This window comes from Mustela nivalis (genome assembly GCF_964662115.1).
Source record: "Mustela nivalis genome assembly, chromosome: 1".
Taxonomy (NCBI): domain Eukaryota; kingdom Metazoa; phylum Chordata; class Mammalia; order Carnivora; family Mustelidae; genus Mustela; species Mustela nivalis.
Genome location: NC_139020.1, coordinates 194,550,278 through 194,569,316, shown reverse-complemented (window position 1 = coordinate 194,569,316; position 19,039 = coordinate 194,550,278). Strand labels below are relative to the sequence as shown.

The 19,039-nt window shown below is 57.5% G+C and overlaps 1 protein-coding gene across 2 annotated transcripts; it reads right to left on the bottom strand.

Annotated features, from left to right (window-relative positions):
• Positions 1-1,768: 1,768 nt before the first annotated feature.
• Positions 1,769-17,696, bottom strand: ITIH4 (inter-alpha-trypsin inhibitor heavy chain 4). Of its 2 annotated transcripts, none has more exons than XM_082719264.1 (23): positions 17,545-17,696; positions 16,274-16,431; positions 13,849-13,953; positions 13,555-13,717; positions 13,317-13,427; positions 12,735-12,860; positions 11,964-12,080; positions 11,540-11,708; positions 11,310-11,435; positions 10,951-11,132; positions 10,675-10,860; positions 8,181-8,320; positions 7,769-7,923; positions 7,439-7,465; positions 7,148-7,201; positions 6,557-6,685; positions 5,877-6,023; positions 5,727-5,753; positions 5,517-5,654; positions 4,328-4,502; positions 2,663-2,817; positions 2,434-2,530; positions 1,769-1,996 (listed from the first exon to the last, which is right to left on the bottom strand). In XM_082719264.1, exons 1-23 carry the CDS (start codon positions 17,626-17,628, stop codon positions 1,927-1,929), a joined length of 2,841 nt encoding a protein of 946 aa, XP_082575390.1. In that variant the 5' UTR covers positions 17,629-17,696; the 3' UTR covers positions 1,769-1,926. The 2 variants fall into 2 exon arrangements, with proteins under 2 accessions (XP_082575390.1, XP_082575389.1); XM_082719263.1 differs by having other exon boundaries at positions 16,274-16,434; positions 17,545-17,678.
• Between the last annotated feature and the right edge of the window lie 1,343 nt (positions 17,697-19,039).

The following is a 19,039-nucleotide window of genomic DNA, read 5'->3' as shown; positions in this document are numbered from 1 at the left end:
CCCTCCATTTCCACTGGGCTAATCTCTCTTTATTCTTCGAAACACAACCCCAACCACGCCACTTCCAGGAAGCCTTCCCTGATATTCCCCAGGTTGTACAAAACGTCTCCCCGTGGGCTCTTTGTTCTCTGGGCGGCAGCTCTGTCAATAGACACTGTGTCTCCTGTGGTACCCAATGTACCTGTCACTCCTGGCCCAGGGGCTGGCCTAAGTGAGGAGCTGGAAAGCACTCAGGGAACAAAACAGTGAAGGGTACGGAGCTCCCTTCAACTGCTCACAGAGAACATCCGTTCTGCAAGTACTGCTGGGCCAGAAAGTCACCCATGACCCCTCCGCTGGTGTGCCAGTTCCACAGCCCAGCCCAGGCGGAGGGGTCCCAGAGTGGGGAGCTTGGGGTGGGCACGCATGTCATTGCGGGATGTTAGCACTAGCGCCACAGCAAGTCGGGCAGAACCCCTGAGGCTGCACCCTTGTCTCAGGGCGCTGGCCTGAGCCCCTCTGAGCAGCCTTGACAAGGTGATTCAACCCATGACCCTGGCCCGCTGACTAGGCTGGATGGGGAGGCAGCAGGGCGGTGGAGGGTCCCCTGCTGCTGGAGACCCCTCCCACTGGCCTCTCCGCTGACCCTTCTAGCAAGAGTCTCTTTGCAAACATTCTGTGAAGCCCTACAGCTGAGAAAAGAATGTTTTCCCTGGTGATCTAGTTTGTTTCCTCCCGGCGAGCTGCCGAGCTCGTTTCCTGCTTCACCCCGGCTGCCAGGACGCCCGGAGCGCACGCGGGATTCTGTGGCTCCCTGCCCGGCCCTGGTGCCTCTGATCCGACTCTCTCCCCTGCCTGCCTCTCCTCTTTGATCTCAGCCTCCTGGTTTTTGTTTTGTTCTCTTGATGCTTTTTATCTGTAAGCCAAAGACGTGTGTCATTTTTGAAGAAGTAGGGAGAGCCATGTCAATGGTGGTTTAAGTATGCTTTGCTTATGCAGGGGTTGGGGGCCCTCTCTGGGGTGCCTAACCCCCGAGGCTCGGATGGCAGAGCAGATCTCGGGCAGTCTGGGATCCGGGAGCACCTCCATGAGACTAGAGGCTCCTGGGGACAGTCCCTGGCTTCTTTCCTGGGGCCGGAGCCTCCCTCTGAATTGTCTCTGCAGGGACCGGCCTCTCAACAGGGCAGTGAGCAGACAGGCTTGAGCCTGAGCACAGGGGTGGAAATCGGACTGTGTCATGCAAATCCTGTCACCAAGGGACTCTGGAGTTTGCTGAGAACCTCGGGGAGTTGGCCTCTAAAGAATTTCTGTCCAGTCTGTGCCCAAGTGGAGACATATGTTTCTAACCAGAACTTCTTGCACACTTCTTTTTTTTCTGGTCAAAACCGGTTTCCACAGATTGAGTGACCATAAGGCTTAAGACTAAACCTTTGTTCCCAGAGTATGTTCTCCTGTCCTAGACCCCCAGCTGGGTACTGGAGCGATATTTTATTTTATTTTATTTATACTTATTTAAATTCAACTAGCCAACACAAGAGTGTCTCATTAGTGTTCGATGTGGTGTTTCATAACTCATTAGCTATGGATAACGCACAGTGCAGGGCAAGATTTTAAATGAGTAGCTGAATCTCTAAATCGTAGTCCCTCTGCTTGTAAAATGAAGAGACTGCCCTGAAAGTTTGCCATGGGGCTGACTGGTCACAGGCCTATGAGGGGCTCATGGTAGAAGATTCTAAGATTCTAAGATTCTAATTCGAATGTGGGATTTAGCCAGAAGCAAGCAGAGATGCTCATTGCCTGAGCTTATGGCACCGGTCTTTATTTGTAATGAGTCGAAAATATCCTCCCCATCACAGCCCAAGTCCCACAGGCCACCCTCCGGTCACAGGGTGGCAGTCCTCTGCACACCTCCAGGGGGGTTGGGGGGTACGCTTGACCCCTCTATAACTACAGCTCCACGGACCAGCAGGAAATCTCTGTTCCTGGGGACCCCTCTTGGTAATCCAGTTTGAGCAATCTGGGATGGAAAAACGGACAGACAGAAAGACAGATGGTTAGCAAATCTCAGGTGTGATGGGAAGAGACAGAGATAACTAGGGTTAGGAACGGGGAGGGTGAAGAGTCTCAGGGCCCTTAGGACTTCTGCCAGGACCCGCTGACAAGGCCGGTCACCCGAGTGGACGCAGCTGTGTGTGGTCCTCGGGGTCTGGGGCTCTGACACTTCGGGAGGAGTTTCCTACTGCCCCCTACCACCCTCACCCGAGTGATCTCTGGACTAGGGTGTTCTCTGTCATTTTGGGGGTCGCTGAGAGCTGGGTCAGACATATCTAAAGCATCAGCCTTTGCCCTGACTGTCTCTATCTGCCAGGCAAGGACAGAGGAATAGGGGCCCAGCTCCCAGCCTCCTGGCCCCCACCCCTGGCCAGGCTCAGCGGCCTGCTTGCACAGAGTCACCTGGTGGCAGTGTACTCAAGGTCGCCAACTGTCAGTGTTCGCTGGCTGTCATTGGCCGCTGCTGGCGGCCCCCAGACCACGTCCTGGTAAAACTGGCCTGGGATACAAAGGGCGGGTCAGAAAGGAATAAAGACAGAGAGAGAGGCTGGGAGACACACAGAGGGGGAGGGCACTGCCTGTTCACGGCAGAGGTGGCTCCGGAGGGCACCTAGAGCCACGGGCGGCATACCGAGGACCCCGCCAACACGGCTGGAGAAGCGGTCTGTATCCCGCAGAAGAAGCCGGAGCCCCTCCCCAGGGCCGTCCCAGGGTCGCAGGCCGATGGTCACTCTGTCTGGGCTGCTGAGAAGCAGGAGCCCTGCCTTGTCCATGGTCATCTGGAGGCTGTGGGGAAACCCGCGGTCCTGAGCGGTTGGGCTGGGGGCCGGCTGGGGTGCCCCCTCTCGTCCTCAGGAATTCCTACTGTGGCCTCGGGAGCCAAGTCCCTTCTGTCTCGCCGGCTTCCCTCTCCTCGCGGTAAACTGGGACCGATGTTAACTTTATCAGATAAAACATCAGCTCCTTTCCCTCCCTGGTTCTCTTAGATGCGGTTTCTCATAAGTTAGTCTGATGGGATTTCGGCGGCTGTTGGTATATTGACTTAGTCCCTTTCGCTCCTATGGCCAGTGCCACTTTCTTCTGAGGATCAGTGACATTTGGGTCTAGAAGAGCAAGTCCCTTTTTGTTCCAGGTTGTCCTTTTTTTTTTTACTTAGGATAATCTTTGAAATTCTTACTTTTTTGTTTCCTTAGGGATGTTAGATTCTTTTAAGCATGTTGAATAGGGTCCTGCTGTTACTCTGAGTTTATTTTAAACGGAATTACCCTAAACGGACACTGTCTTCGAGGCAAGGTACAAAATGTGGTCTGTTTACCCTATGTGTATCTTCTGTACCTCGTGAAAATATTTGGACTTTCCCTCACTGCCCGTGATAGGAATTCTCTATTCTACCCTCTAGCGTGTATGTCCGAGGCACAGAAATGCTGTCATTCTCTGTGCATTTATCAGATAAACAGAAACTAAGATCTCTTACGAAACGGGGCGGTTTTCAGGTGAAGCCCTTGGATTTTCTAGGCACGCACTCAGTTGTCAAGTGGAAACCAATGTCTGCTGTGGGGCAGGGAGAGGGCAGCGGGCAAGGCTCTCTGTGCCTGGTATAGGCTGGGGGGTGGCAGGGTACGGCTCAGAGAGGGTCAGGCTTCTCTGCCCCACTCCCAGCACCCCCAGAGCTGGAGAGCTGCCTCTGGAAGGCTCTGCGGTGGGACAGCCTCACCCAGAAGAGGTCGCCATCCACTTGCATTAGCCACCAGCAGCCCAGGGTTTGATGGTGGGCCAGGAGCATGCTCAGGATGACGTTCCTAAACTCCCCTGGGGGACAGTGCTCTTCAGCTCCTCATTATTGTCATTACCTCACCACACGGACGGTACTGCCCTCCACAGCACCCCATGAGCACCGTGCTGTCTAAGGGACAAAGTGCTCTGGGACCACATCCTCTCACTGGATCTTCTGACTCAGGGCTGGGTGATTATCTCTGATGATGGGTGAGGAAACAGGCTCAGAGCGGGTGAGCAGCCTGCCCAGGGTCACACAGGACTAGCAGCAGAGCTAGCTCCAAACCACACTGTGACCCACCTGGGACAGTGGCCTGGGTTGGGTATGAGGCCAGCCAAGCCCCAGCCTAGCCGCTCGGTGCCCCCTGGAGCGCTCGGCACCTCTGCTCTTCCTGTGGGCACAGCCCGCTGCAGAAGACTCATGCCCAGCCACCCCCGTCCGCAGGCTGGTGAGCTCAGGTCACCTGTTGACACTGTCCCCAGCTAACTCATGTGGCCAGAGTGGGACCCAGGCTGGACGTACCCGGGCATCCCTGAGAACAGCGTCTCCTTCCACTTGTAGGCAGAGTTTCTTCGATTCCGGGTCACCACCACGTGCTCGGAGAAGGCGTGAACCTGCAGCTCGGGGTTCTTGAAGGTCACCTTGATCCATGAGAACTGGGCCTTTTCTGTCGTGTACTGAGCAGTCACCTCAATCCCTGAGAGAGCCGGGGGCAGAGAGGTCAAGACCATGGCCCCAGCTGGGCACTGGCCTGAGCGGGAGGTACAGCCAGACCCCTTCTCACCAGCTGACCTCCCTGCCTCCCTCTCTCCCACACTCCCTCCCACCGGGGGCTGGTTCCCACAGTCTCTCCCCTCATCCCTTGGTTTCAGATGGCTGTGCAAGGACCCCTGAATCCTCAGTGATGGCCAGCTTCAGACGGGCCTTTGAGAAGGGAGATCATGTCAGAAATCCACGAATGTTCGTAAGGCCCCTGGGGCGTGCTTGGCCTGATGAGGCGCCATGGCCAAGGGCAAGATGGAAAAGGGGTGGTGCCCTCTCTCCTCTGTGAGCAAACAGACTACAGGCCAGGTGGGAGGAGGGGCGGACTCTGTGGGCCTGGGAGGACGTGCTAATGGACTCTGGCCGGCTCTGTAGGTGAGTGTAGGGCATCCCGGAGCAATGGGCCTCCTGGTATCCGACCCAACACTCAGTTCAAGCAGTAAGACCGTTCACCGCCTCCACACCCTCCACAGTCCCACCAGCACCCTCTAGCGCTCTGCTTCTGCCTCCCCTTCCTCTGCCTAGTGGACCCCTACTTGTCTGCCAAGGCCTAGTCACTCCTTTATGACCCTGTGTAGCCACCCCTGCCCCTCCACCCCCGCATTCCCGACAGCTCCTGTCCCCTCCTCTGGGTTTGCTTCCATGTCGCTCTGGGCACTGACCCAAGGCCATGGAGCTCATCTGTGCCCAAATCTGTCTCCCCACCCCCAAAGTATGGCAGGGCCTGGGGGGCAAGTCCACATCTCGTCATCCTGGAGTGCCCAGGCCACCCAGACCTGCGTAGGGATGCTCAGGGGTGTGGCGGTGCCAGGATCTGGGACAGGCCTGCATGGGGCAGGTTGTGTGTGTCTCCACAAGCGGGTTTCCCATCCGTGTCTCTGGGGTAGTACGTCGGGAGGGAGAGGTGTCTGGGCCTCTCTGGGTGGGTGACAGGATGTGCCCCTCTCACCTTGCTCAGGGTCTGAGAGCAGGTTCATCGGCCCCTGAGAGTGCTTGATGTCCACACAGAGACGGTCCACGCTCTGTCCGGGCAGCGTCAGGATGACGGGCGGTGCCTGGATGGGGGCTGGGACGGCAGCTGTGGTTCCTAGAGTAGGTGGAGAAGGCTGGCAGACAAGGACAAGACGGGAGCCAGGCCTGAGGGAGGCTGGCAACTTACCTGGGAGGGAGGTTGTCTTGGGTGGCTCTGAAAGAAGGAAAAGTCTAGGTTTAGGGAGCCCCTTCCCAGAGAATGGGGGGAGCGGGAGGGACAGAGACATGGGTGTATGTGGCCAGGGCACTCTCTCAACCTCAACAATGGGGAACCCACGTGGCAAGTCTGTAGAGCGACCCGAGGCTTTCCTCTCCCATAGTCTCCCTGTCACAGGGTCAGAAGCTACTGCAGGGACTCTGGCCGGGAAGGTATCTCTGGCTCCTAAATCCACACTCCGGAACGTTCCATCAAGAACGGAGGGGGCTGACGGCGCCAAAGCAGGCATCAGGGCAGGGCCAGCCGGAAACAGAAAGGAAGAGGGCAGTCAGGACTGAGAGCAATCAGCACGCAACCCCCAGCCATCATCACGGCTGCCCGCCCCCTACCCAGCCCCGCAACCCCTGCTGCACCTATGCAGGACTTAGAAGAGCCTTTGCCATGGGATTTGCAAATAGGAGAGCATGCTCTCAGGGAAAATGGAGAGGAGGTCTAGCCTGGCTCAGTGCTGTTTTTGAGTCTAGACCTGGAGATCAGAAACAGCTCAAGGGTCCACTGCTGGCTTTGAAAGGGAGGAAGACTTCCCTTTCTAGAAGGTTCCATCCTGAGCCAGACTCCAGAGTGTAATGAATCCAATTCCGTGAAAATAAAGGACACGTTACATCATGTCATGCCCCACGGTAGCTCTCCTTGGCTTGTGCCCCGCCTTGTCCTGTGTGCGTTACCTCTCCAACTTTATGGCCATGTTCAACGATCATCTTGAAGAAATTAGACCCTCGGAAGGTCAGAAAGTGGCTAACCTAACAACCTGTCCGGTAGCAGTGATTCTCCAGCGATCTGGTAGTAGAGTGGATAATGATGAGGCACATCAGGAGGTCCTGGTGGTCCGGCTCTCCCTACGTCACTAGGTCTCTTCCCGGTAGTTCCAGCTTTGGAAAAGTTGACGCATGCAACCTTCTCTCAAGCAGTGTCATGGCTCCCCGCAGCCAGGGCTCAGGAGCCCAGGCCAGGAGAGGGATGAGGAAAGGGCAGATGTCCCCCTCCCCCCCCACATTAATCACTCTGGGAGCTAACTCCCCGTGGCCAGGGAAAATTCAGCATGGGAATGATGGACCTTCTTGAGCAACCCCCACCCTGCCCCTGGGATATGAGCCCCCTTCCCCCGCCCCCGACTCAAACCACCTTGTCCTCTATAGCCTCTTGCTTCAGTGAGGACAGAGTTTGCATAAATGCCTCCTGATCAGATATCATGACCTGAGTCCCAGCCCCACCAGCCAGCCAAGGGAGCCAGGCAAGTCACGCCCCCAACAACCAGGGCAGAACCCAGTCTGTGGCCTGGGGTCAAGGTCCTGTTAATGTCCCCCACCCCTTCCCCTTTCCTCCTTTGCCACCTGTTATTCTGGACCTTCTGTTTCCCGCAGTACGAAATTTAGAGAGTGGATAACCTGGAAATCAGAGGGACCTGGGTTTGCTTCCTGGTTATACCTTTCGGGGGTCGCTCGCTGACCAGCGTTTGTGTCCCTAAGTGCCCAGGACAGGGCGTGAGTGGCAGACAACACCCGCTCCTGGCAGCAGGGCTGAGTTGGAGAGGCTCTGGCTGGCAACCTCATGGGGCTGATGTCTCGGGCTCTGTGTCAGCCAACTGCCCCCCCGACCAGCCTTTGAGGGAATTAGGCCCTTACCTGAGTGGAAGTTCCTGTGTTTGTTTTCTGGATAAAACAAAAAGAGAAAGAAAAGGAAATAATGCTGTTAGGATGTTTTCGACAAGTTTGAAGTGCTTCTGTTTAACCTTGTTTCCCAACCCCAGCACTGAATAGGTGCGGTGAACTCTGGGGTCAGCAGACCTGGCCTCAGCTTTCTCATCTGTGAAATGGGAGCAGTGTCCCGAGGCTCCTGGGAGATTAGGGGTGGCTAGGTCAGGGACTTGGTGGGGACACGGTGGGAAAGGCTCTGGAGAATGCGGAGTCAAAACTGTGTTGCCGGGAAGGCTGGGGTCCTACTCTCACACCTACCGGTTTCCATAGGCTTCTCAGCAACTTCAGACTGTTCTTTGCCTTCAGGTTTGGTGACCACCATGGACGTGAGAGGAGTGACAAAGCAGTAGTGGAGTGACAAGGTCAGAGCGTGGGTCTCGAGGTCCTGCTTCTCAGCACTGGATGCTGAAACCCTGCAGGTGGGGGACATCCGAGGCTTGGCGTGTCCTCCCTGGATGCTGGGTCAGAGTCTCCCTCTCTTCCAGACCCTTCTGGGAGGTTCCACCTGGGAGAGCCTGGAGCTCACCCACAACGCCAACACTGCTTCTCTCTATGCCCGGGAGATACCCCATGCCAGTTGCAGCTGCCCCCCACCGCAGGGGAAACTTGGGAAGGTGCTTGGGCTGTATGTGGTGGCCCCAGCGGGCCCTCGAGGGTACAGGCCACCCACATTTTCTCCAGCAGTTGCTGGATGGTCAGGTATGCCCAGAGTCTCTCCATGAAGCTGTGGAAGATGTACTTGGGGCTCTGGAACTCCTTCTCCTGCTCCGCCACACTGGACTCCGTTTGGAAGGTGATGTTCTGCATGTGCTGGAAAGAGGGGCCCAGCCCAGGCAGGAGGAGTGAGGGCCTTGCCGAGGCCGACACGGCAGGCCCAGAGCCAGGAGCTCAGGTCAGACCTACCCTTCCAGAGAAAGGGAAATGAGAATGGGATCCAAACCCCGGGCCAGGGTAGAAACAGCAGCGGAAAGGACGTGCAACTGCAGTGTGGGGGGCAGAAAGGGGCCCCACAGGCACTCCACACTCACCCCAAAGATGGAGACTCTGGGGACCAAGAGAGAAGAGCCTTCTCTGACAGTCAGACGCAGAGTTGAGAAGAGAACTCAGGTGTCACGGCCCTGATAGGCCTCGGGGCCCCCCAACCAGCTGTCCCCTGCCCAAGCTGGTGCCCTCTGCTGGAGCTGGGCGCGATGGGATGTGGCAATACCGCGGGTGCCAAGCTCTGGGGGACTGCTGCTTCCTTCCCCAGGGCCGGGCCTCCTGCTGTAGGGCGGCCCTGCCCGCAGTCTGGGAAGTGGGGTCCAGGGACAGAGGAAACCTGCCCTCTCTCACCACTGCTCCAAACAACAGCTGAAGACCGTAACATGGATCAAATCCCACTACCCCTGCTGGGACCACCTTCTCCATCTCACCCACAGCCTCGTTCCCCAAAACTGTGTCACGTAGGCCACCTACATGAATTTCACCCTGTCCACACACACAGCAATTTGACTGATCGTTTTCCTTAAATGAACTTTAAATAGATGAATACTATTTATTTGGCTTTGTCCCAATCACACCTGCAAAAATCTTAGGTCTGGGGGCGCCTGGGTGGCTCAGTGGGTTAAGCCTCTGCCTTCAGCTCAGGTCATGATCCCAGGGTCCTGGGATCGAGCCCCGCATCGGGCTCTCTGCTCAGCAGGGAGCCTGCTTCCTCCTCTCTCTCTGCCTGCCTCTCTGCCTGCTTGTGATCTCTGCCTGTCAAATAAATAAATAAAATCTTTAAAAAAAAAAAAAATCTTAGGTCTGGCATTCAAGTTCTATTTTGCAGGAGACACATTAAAATACATACTCAGGGGTGTCTGGGTGGCTCAGTCATTAAGCGGCTGCCTTCGGCTCAGGTCATGATCCCAGGGTCCTGGGATGGAACCCCGCATTGAGCTCCCTGCTCAGTGGGAAGCCTGCTTCTCCCTTTCCCACTCCCCCTGCTTGTGTTCCCTCTCTTGCTGTGTCTTCTATCAAATAAATAAATAAAATCTTTTAAAAAAAATAAAATAAATACACAACTACTGAAAGAAAGACAGGTTTATAAACTCCCCTGAGTCACCCTGAGTTCTGCACTTTGGGAACCCCTGGCCTTCAGGTTATTTTAGCAGCTAACGTGAATGGAGTGTTTAAACTGGGACCAGACATTAATCCCCACAGCAGCCTTACAAGGTGGGTAGGGTGACCTATTCTGATTTTTACCCCTAAGGAAACTGAGGCACAGGAAGGTTAAATGATCTGCCCCTGGCCTCACCTCTGGGAGGTGGTAGAGCTGGGTTTGAACCCAGACAGGCGGGCCACAGGGCTGGCGATGCCCATCACAATATTTGGCTACTTCCTCCAAGGCAAGGCCCTGTCCCCCCCGCCCTGCCTCCCCCACCCCGCTCCCCCACCCCACCCTCTCCGTGTCCCCTAACTCACCCACCTGCTGTTCTTCCCACACAGGTGGCCTGCTTGCCATGCAAGCCCAGAATGTTCCTCTACCATTCCACATCTCTATTGTCTCCTACTCGTCCTTCAGCCTCAGCTGGGCCTCCTTCAGGTAGCTCGCCCTGATTCCCAGATCAGGTTTGGGTTCCCAGGGCTGCTCCCCCGAGTCCTCAAGTTTCTCCTGTTGGCAACCTCCCTACCTGTAGCTCCCTGTTTGTGTGATGATTTCCCTGCACTGCCTTTCCTGGGACGACAGGATCTGTAGGGCCTGGAGGACTTAGCACGGAGCAGATGCTGTTTCTCCCCGTGGAATGAGAAGGCTTCCCGTGGCAGAGGCAGGGAAGGTGGGCAGAGTTGGGGTACCACGTGGGGACCCGGGCTCTTGACCTGGCTACACTGGGGCCCGAGGCAAGTTGCCTGCCCTGTCTGGATCTCAGCCTGCTTGTCTGCAAAATGGGAGCAGTCGCCCCTGCCCGAACGCAACCTCCGAGCGCCGGTGCGAGGGCAGGAGGGCGTGCCAAGCCCCTGGTGCCCTCAGGACCCGCAGCAGCGCAGACGGACTGCTGGGTGTCCCCTCTAAGCAGCCGAGAGCACCGTGGGACTTGCGCAAGGCCGGTGGCTGGAACCCGGGTGGGCTAGGATTGGAAGCCAGTCCCTCTGACTGCCTGCCCCGGCGGCCCTCCCCCTGCAGAGTGGTTGGCCACACTCACCATCTTCCCCTTGACTTTGGCTGACAGCACATCAGGGCTCCGGTCCTTGATCTTCCCAGCCACGACAATCTCAGAGCCTTTGAAGAGCAGTCGGAAGTTGTCCTGTGAGACGTCCTCCACGGCGTTGCTGGGGTACTCGAAGGTCACTGCTGTCAGCAATGGGTTGGCCACTTCCTGGTAGAAGTCCTGCAAGGTGGCGGGGGACAGTGTCATGAGTGATGGACTGGGCTCGGCCTGCCTCACCCGTGTAGCCCCCCGGGGCCCTCTGGCACCTACCTGGAGCTGCAGGGCAGAGTCCGAGTCCTCATAGATGCGCCGAGCCAGGCCGCCATTGTCTAGCGCCAGCTTCTCCAGGAAGGCATAGCTGACATCAAAGCCAAAGCCCAGGGAGAAGACGCTGTACTGGCCACCTACAGCTTCCTTCACATTCTTCTGGATCCTTGCAGGGTCGGTCTCCCCTGGACCAGTGGGTGGAGAAGGGGGAGTGAGGAAACAGTGATTTGTTCAAAGATCTTTCTGGAGTCGCAGAGCCAGAGGGGTCTCAGATACGCCCCCCACCCCTGCCTGGGGTTCCACAGCACAGCTGTCCGCGCCCCCAGGGTTGTGTGCCCTGGAGTTGCTGGTGGTGCCCTCACCCATGGTGGGGTCGCCATCGGTGAGCAGGATGATGAGGGAGACACTCCCCTCCGGCAGCAGCTCCTGCTGGTTGGCACTGTCCAATAGCTGCACGGCCATCAGCATCGCGTCATTGATGTTGGTCCCTGGGGGGCACGTACTCTCAGGGTGGCAGCTTCCAGACCAGCTCCCCAGGCTGGGCTTGCTGCGCTAGAAGCCCCCTACACTGCAGGAGCCCGGAGGTGCTCACCTCCTTGGGCCTGGATTCTGGTTGCGTAGCTCCTGGCCTGGTTCACGTTCTCAGCTGAGGCTGGCACCAGCGAGGGCCTCCACTGGGTTGCGTCCCCGCTGAAGCTGACAAGATTGAACTGGTCGTTGGGGCTGAGGTCATCCAGGATCTTGATTAAGGCTTCCCGGGTCTGGGCAGGGGGGTGGGAGACTCAGGAGGGTGTCTGAGTAGGGCCTCTCTGGGGCTCAAGTGTACTTGGGGGACATCCCTGGGCTCCCATGGTCAGTGCTCTAGGGGCAGAACCTGCCCACACTCTGGCCAATCTCAACCCCTGGGTGCCCCCTACCCAGGAAGATGGAGGAAGGAGAGTGCCTCCTGGACCAGAGCTAATGGTGTGAGGCATGTGTGAGTTTCCAGGGCCATGCCCTGAGTCAGGGGGACCCACCTGATGGATCTTCTTGCCCCTCATGGAGCCGCTTTTGTCAATGACGAAGATCACATTCTTGGGTATCGTGGGTAGGCCCTCGGGGGCAAAGTAGTGTACAAAGTAGCCACCCTCGATCTGTGATCACAGTGAAACAAACCCAGGTAAAAAGAGCTTCAGCCTGCCCTGCCCCGGAAGCAGCCTTCTCATCCTAAGCCTTGGGTTCCTCTCTACATGTAGCCCCCTCTCTCTGTGTCCCACTGCTGTCCTCCCCAAGTCTTCACCATCTTCGACGGCTCAGTCTAGCCCCTCCCTTATCTCCCCTGCTCACACATGGCCCACTACAACTGTACTCCCACCTCATCACCCATTTGTTTTAGTATTTGAGGCAATTTACCTTAAAAAGTTTAGACATAATTACCCTGAAATCCATCAAAAGAGTAAAGACTTTAAAACAAGGTCCAATAAAGATGAAAAGGGAAAGCACAATGATGCCAGAGACTTGTGAGAAAGAAGCTACTGCCATTGAGTATAAAACTGAACTGTGAGCCTCCTGGCGGGCAAGGCAATAAGGGAAATCCTGCAGGGCATCTCTCTAGCAGAGGTGAAACTTTTGTGCCTCCAAAAGACAACTATTTCAGGGATAGCATAATAAAATTACTTGTTTTCAGTCTGTTCTGCCACTGGTTCACCCTGATAAGTAGGGGCGGTTATTCTGCCTTTCTTTTTAGAGCATGCAAGCTCAGGCCCTTTTCTGGTTGTCCTACTCTCACCTTAAATCTCACCACACACCTGAATGGAGCCCCCGGAGACGGTCCTGTTCACATCGTAGCGGACGATGAAGTTGCCATTCAGGACTGTGTCCTGCTGCCCTGATGACTTTTGCTGGGAGAGTGTAGGCTTGAATTGGATATGAGCCTGGGGAGGGAGAGGCTGGAGTTGGGAGGATCCTCATGGTCACCCACACCCCCTCTGAAGCAAGAATTCTATGATGCTGTCTTGGACCACAGTCCAGCAAACGTTCTCTGAGGCCAAGCTGTTGGAGAGACTGCCTCCATACAGAGAAGTGGGAGCCATGTGAGCAGAGGCTGGGCTCAGGTTGTGCAGGATCCAGCTGTTGGCCCTTCCCTGCTGTGGGGGCCTCACTCTGGCTCCTCCCCATGGCCTTCTCCCCCATCTCGGACTTCACACCAGCACACAGCAGCCTTCTCTAGGCCTTGTCCTCCACCTCTGCCAAGTGGCAGTATGGACACAGATCTCCAAAGTCCCTCCAGCTCAGAGTCTGTCCACTTGTCCTGCTCTTTGGACACACCCATAAGGCTGGCCTGACAACAGGTCCCTGGGACCCTTGCCTGCTGATTGTGGCAGGCCCACCTTGGTCTTGTTCTGTGAGACGGTGAGGGCGTCTACCAGTTCGTTGGTCATGAAGGTGCTCTCTGTCTCCAGAAAGCTGATACCTTGAGGCTCGAAGATATGAATGTCCATCTGGAGGCAAGAAGTGGAGGTCACTGGGTCAGTGGGGAGTTGGGGCTGGGCCTCACAGGACACAGAGGGGAAGGATGGGCTGCCCTCACCAGAGCACGTGTCTTCTTAGAGGCCCCCCTGCCAGTACCTGCAGGTGCTTGACCAGCTGCTGAGGCTGGACTTTCAGCAGCAGCTCATACGCTCCCAGTTGCCGCTTGAGCAGCTCCTCATACACCAGCTCGAAGGTGACCTTGGCAGAGGGAGCCACACTGACCGACACCTGGAACTGCTCTGTCTTTCTTCCGGTGGCCCTGCGGGAGGAGAGCATTATGTCTGCCCCTCCAGGCCAGGCAGGGGGCTGGAGAGGGTGTACAGGGCTAAAGGCAGGGGTAGCCTCTGTGCCAACCCCCTGGGGTCCCTCCCGCCACCATCGTTGGCTCACTTGACGAGGCCAGCACTCTCTCCCCTGGCCACGGCCGCGCTGTACTGCTCCTGGGCTGCAGCCTTCTCCTTGATATTCCCTGGGTAGGTCACACCTTCGATGATCCTGGGGCAAAACAGTGGGAATCATGGAGGGCCTGACAGGAGATGCCCACTCCAATCCCACCTCCTCCAGGGAGCCTCTCTGGACTCCGCGTGCCTCATAACAGATTGAGCTTTGTCTTTGCCTGAGCCTACCCGTTTGTCTTTCTTTCTTTCTTTCAAAGATTTATTTATTTACTTGGCACAGAGAAAGAGAGAGAGCACAGCAGAGGCAAAGGGAGAAGGAGGCCCCCCTCTGAGCAGGGAGCCAGCCTCAGGACTCGATCCCAGGACCCCGGGCATATGACCTGGGCCGAAGGTAGGCGCTTAACCGACTGAGCCACCCAGGCGCCCAGCCCACCCATTCATTATGTACTTATTGTATACAAGAGTCTGTGCAGGGACCCGGATGAGGGTGGCAGGCCTCTGCAAGCTATCAGGATTGTCCTGTTGGTACACATGCATTTACTGAACAGACCTCGGAGGAGGTTGTAGAGGAGGCGGGATGGAGGTAAATAAATCCTGGCCTCCACCCTTGCAGTCTGGCCCCACGTTCCGGCTTGCCTGGTCTACCTCACAGCCTGCTCCCAGAGGAACTGGTCGGTCACCAGCAAGCACTTTATGGGGTGCACGTGTGCCCAGCCTTGTGAGCGGCTGTGTGGGGCAGATGGAGGAGGCAGGGGGTGCCGGGCTCCCAGCCCAGTGGGAGACGCAGGTCTGAAAGGCTCTGCTCCCTCTCCCTTGCAGCTGTCCCCTGCACAGAGGATGGCCTCTGGGGAAGTAGGTTTTTGACAATTGGTGGATGAGACCCCCAGGGGTGTGGATACAATCCTCATGGCTGTTCTTTGGGACTAGAAAGACCTGCCAGGGCTTTTCCTCTGGAAGGAGAAGGGCTCCAGACTGTCCTGGTGAGGTGAGCTGGGGTGTGTCCGCAAACCTTTGCCTGCCCCACCTGGGGTCGTGTGAAAGAGTAAGAGCGTGCCGGCAGGGGCAGGGTGCCTGTCACCAGGGCATTAGGACCCAGCGTCTCTCCTCCCCACCTTCCTGACCTTCCAGGTCATAATTTAACTCTGGGCCAGGGCTGCTGAGTGGGCCACAGGGCTCCTCCTCCCAGATGCCCAGCTGGGACTCCCCGCCAGGTCAGAGCACAGGACATCTTGCCCCCTGCTTCCCCATCTGCTGCAGCAACACCATCTGGACCCAGAGGGGGGTGCCGGCCCAGGGCTCTCAGCATAGGCCCTGTACCCGGAAGCCGGTCACCTGCTGGCCTTGGCTCTCCAGTGGGAAGCTGGGAGTACCCAGCTGTGTTCCCACTGCAGGCCTGGCTCCAGGGTCAGGAGAAGCAAGGGCTGCTGACAGGGTGGCAGGGAGTGAGGGAGAAGCCGACCGCAGGGACCCAGGCCCCACTGCAGCTTTTCAGAGGTCTCAGGGTAGTTTGGGAACCCCCGGCTGGGAGAAGCTTGCTCACGGCACCATTCAGCGCCCTCCCTGAGTTTCTGGGATCAGCGTCTCTCTGGCCGGCCTTCAATCCCTGCCTCTCCTGTGAGGCCAGGGACAGACGGGGAGGGTTCTCCTGCACTCAGCAAACATTGCAAAAGAGTCGGGAAGGGTGGGGGAGGGTGGTAGAGGACAAGGTGAGGGTCAGCCCTGAGCCACAGAGTCCACAGAAACTCCACGGGCTCCCTATTTCGGCCTCTGGCCCAGAGGAGACACACCCTCTGCAGGGTCCCCGGTGGGAGGGTGGGGATGAGCCCTGGCTTAGAACTTCCTGTGACAGAGATTCCCCTCCTCGAGGCACTGCCCCACTGTGGGGCCGCTCAGGAGTTAGGACGTTGTCTTCTGAGCTGGACTCTGTCTTTGGTGACTCCCTCCTGCCTGGGCCTGGCCTCAGGATGCTCCAGCTCTGCACGCTTCAGAGGCAAACACACCAAGAAGCTGTGGTGCTCCGTCCGTCAACGGGGCAGGTGGGTGGGAAGCATCAGTGGAAAGATGGATGACGGCATGGATGACGGGAGGCAGGAAGGTGAGGGAGAGAGGGATGCGGGGGGTGGGGGGGGGGAGGGAAGGATGAAGAGAGAGAGCAAGGGAGGCGGGACGGATGGCAGGAGGGACGGCTGGAGGACCGAGGGATGGACCATCTCTGAGAACGCACGGAGTTCCTGGGTTAAGCCTCTGGCTCCTCGTATTGCCTACACGCAGAGCACACACGCCTGAGGCGTCCGCCCTGGCTCATCTCACATCAGGAAGAGGGTCCCTCTTCCTGACAGGGTGTCACCAGGGAAGATGGCGACATCACGCTGGGTTGGGGAGGGTGGCAGGGAGGAGGGCGGGGGAGGGGCACCTACATGGAGAAGTTGGTGATGAAGGCTCTCTTGGGCAGCTCCACCTGGAATGTGGCCTCCTGCGCGGTCTCGGCCCTGTTGACCACCCTGCTGGTGACGACTGTGTGGGCAAATCTGGATGAGACCTTGGAGTCCACGGTGAGGCTGTAGACTTCGATGTCCTGCTGGACCAGCGGAGGGGAGGGGTGGGATGCTTTCTACGCCACTCCAGCTTGAGACAGCACTCGTGGAGGGGGCCCTGCCCTTGGTCCCCAACCCCGACTGAACCACTGGCCACGCCCCTGGCCAAACCCCAGGAGGCACTGCACAGGTGAACACCGGTCTCATGGCAGAGGGAGCTGTGTGCCCTGCCCCTCCCCCTTCAGGGCTGTGTTGCTGGAGCCTGAGCCCCAGTGTGTCTGGGAGGTGACTCTCACTTCCTCCTCGGGGAGGGGACCCTAGCGGGGGTCAGGCAGCTTCACATTTGATCTTAGCTCTGCCCGTGAAAGGGTAATGAACAAGTTCTGTGATTTCTGGTGACCTCAGCCTCCATGGAAACTGGGAAACGCAGCTCTTGCCTGTCTCCCACCCGGTGCTCATAGGAGCTGGGAGAACTTGGAGGAGATGAGGACCCAGTCTCTAACCACTAGGAGCCTTCCTCTTTGCCCCCTTCACCCTGCAGCCCTGGTCCCTCCCTAGGCCCACACTCTTCCCTTCCAGGTCTGCAGTTCCCCAGAAAGGACCTGGGCACACCTGTGACCTTGCACACCTGCTCTCTGCACATGGCGTGTTCAGGTGCATGCGTGGCTTAGCACCGAGGCGCGTGACTGGCTGGGTCGCTTGTGGGGTGTCTGCTCGGTGGCAGGCCCTGTACAGAGTTCTTTCTGGATATTACAGGTCTGATCTTCACAACAAAGCTCTGAATAGCTTTGTCTTTTTACCATTTTACAGATGAGGAAACAGACACAGAGAGCATAAATAACTCCTTCGCGGCCACTCAGCCAGGGAGAGGGAGAGCGGGGCTCATGAAGCCCGTTCTCACCCACCGTGAGCACTGCCCCAGCAGTAGCTCGCTGGGCTGCAGCGCCTCCTTGCAAAGTGGAAATAGGGTCTCCCTGCTGTTCAATGGGAGAGCAGCCATACAGCCCTAGTTTAGTGCCTGGTAGGTGGTCGGCACCACATCTTTGTGCACACCCTGATCCATGCTCCTTTGTCCACACATGCTTGCACCCACGGAGGCTCTCCTTGTTCATCAGCCCACAGCACTCGCGCTCGGGCACCCAGACACCCATTACCTTTTTGGCGGTGGTCGTGCAGAGGGCAGCCAGCAGTGAGAGCAGCACCAGTGCGATGCCACGGGTACAGCCCGAAGTCTTCATTTTGGCTCTGGTGCCTGGCAGGTGGCTTCTGAACTTGAGAGGATGTGGGGAGTGAATAAGTAATGTGCTTGCTGTCCCGCCCCTCTGGGGGCGGCTTCTGGGAAGTTGGGATCTCCAAGCCAAAAACGGCAGTAGCCTCAGCTAAGCAAACTGAATGTCCCGTGGACCTTGGCTGGGGACCGGAACACATACCGAGGAGAGGCAGGCTCAGGTGGGAACTGGGTATGGCACTCCTTCTGAAAGATCCAGAATCATCCCAGGCCACTACCAAACCCTTGCACCAACCTTTCACCAGCAGGCTTCCTAGATCTGGGAGATACAACAATGAACCAGCCTGCTCTCCATATGCCCAGCCTGGGAGAAACGGATGGGCCAGATCGGGGGGCTAGGGAATGGCTCCCCAGAGGAAGGCAGCCTGGAGGTCAGCTCCGTGTGACTGGGTGGTGCGGGGGCCCTTAAGGCACTGAGAAGGCATTAGGGTGTCTGACCGGGGGCAAGATCTGCTGGGGTCGGGGCAGGACGGAGACCCCTCGTTTCTGGGGTGAGAGGGGCTGGGCCCAGGAGTCCCCTTCTCTGCCCTTAGGTCCCAGGCTGCTGTTGGGCCCCATTAATCTACCTAGGGCTCTTGGATCAACTCCAGCAAGGCCCTCAGAATGAGCCCCACACTTTACCAATATAAACCAAGAGCCATAAATACTCCTGCACTTTGTGGCCCAGAGGTCTCCCTCCAGGGAATTTATTGAGAGGAAAGCAAGGAACAGACCCCTCGCGGGGCGCCCCGTGGGGGTCAGTCATGCCAAGGGAGCCCACAGGTCACAGCTTGCGTGAGAATGTTGAGCCATCCGCACACCCAGGCGGTGCCGCTGTCCTGAGCCCAGACCCGTGGGAGTGTACCGGAGGGCCTGGGGTAGGATTACCGGTAACTTTTCTCAATTATCCTTTAATAAACTTGAAATGCTTTTGTAACGAATAGCAATGAAGTGAATAAATATTGAGTGTCGGGATACAGCTGGTGCTGGTGTCCCTGGCGGTTCTGGGAAAGCCCAGCTCCTGAGTCTGGCCACGGGTCAGGCCGGTTGCTTCAGCAGTACGGCCAGGTGCCAAACCCTGGGTTGGGGGAGGAGGACGGCTTGGTGACACTGGTTGGGGTGCGGGGGTGGGGTGGAGTGGAGCAGCCATGCTCGGGCCCACACAAGGTTCTGAGGTGGTGACCGGCCTCCAGGGGGTCCCCTCGACCAGGGCCGGCAGCATCCAGCCCAGGGGAAAGGGCAGTAGGGACTCCAGCGCTGTCTCAGGCTGCTTCCCCTTCCTTAGCACAACTGTAGCCTCTCTGTGCACATCTGTGCTGCTGGCCCTTTGGTTCTAAATATGGTTGGGTTCGTACAGGGCTTCACACCCCTCTGACAATCTG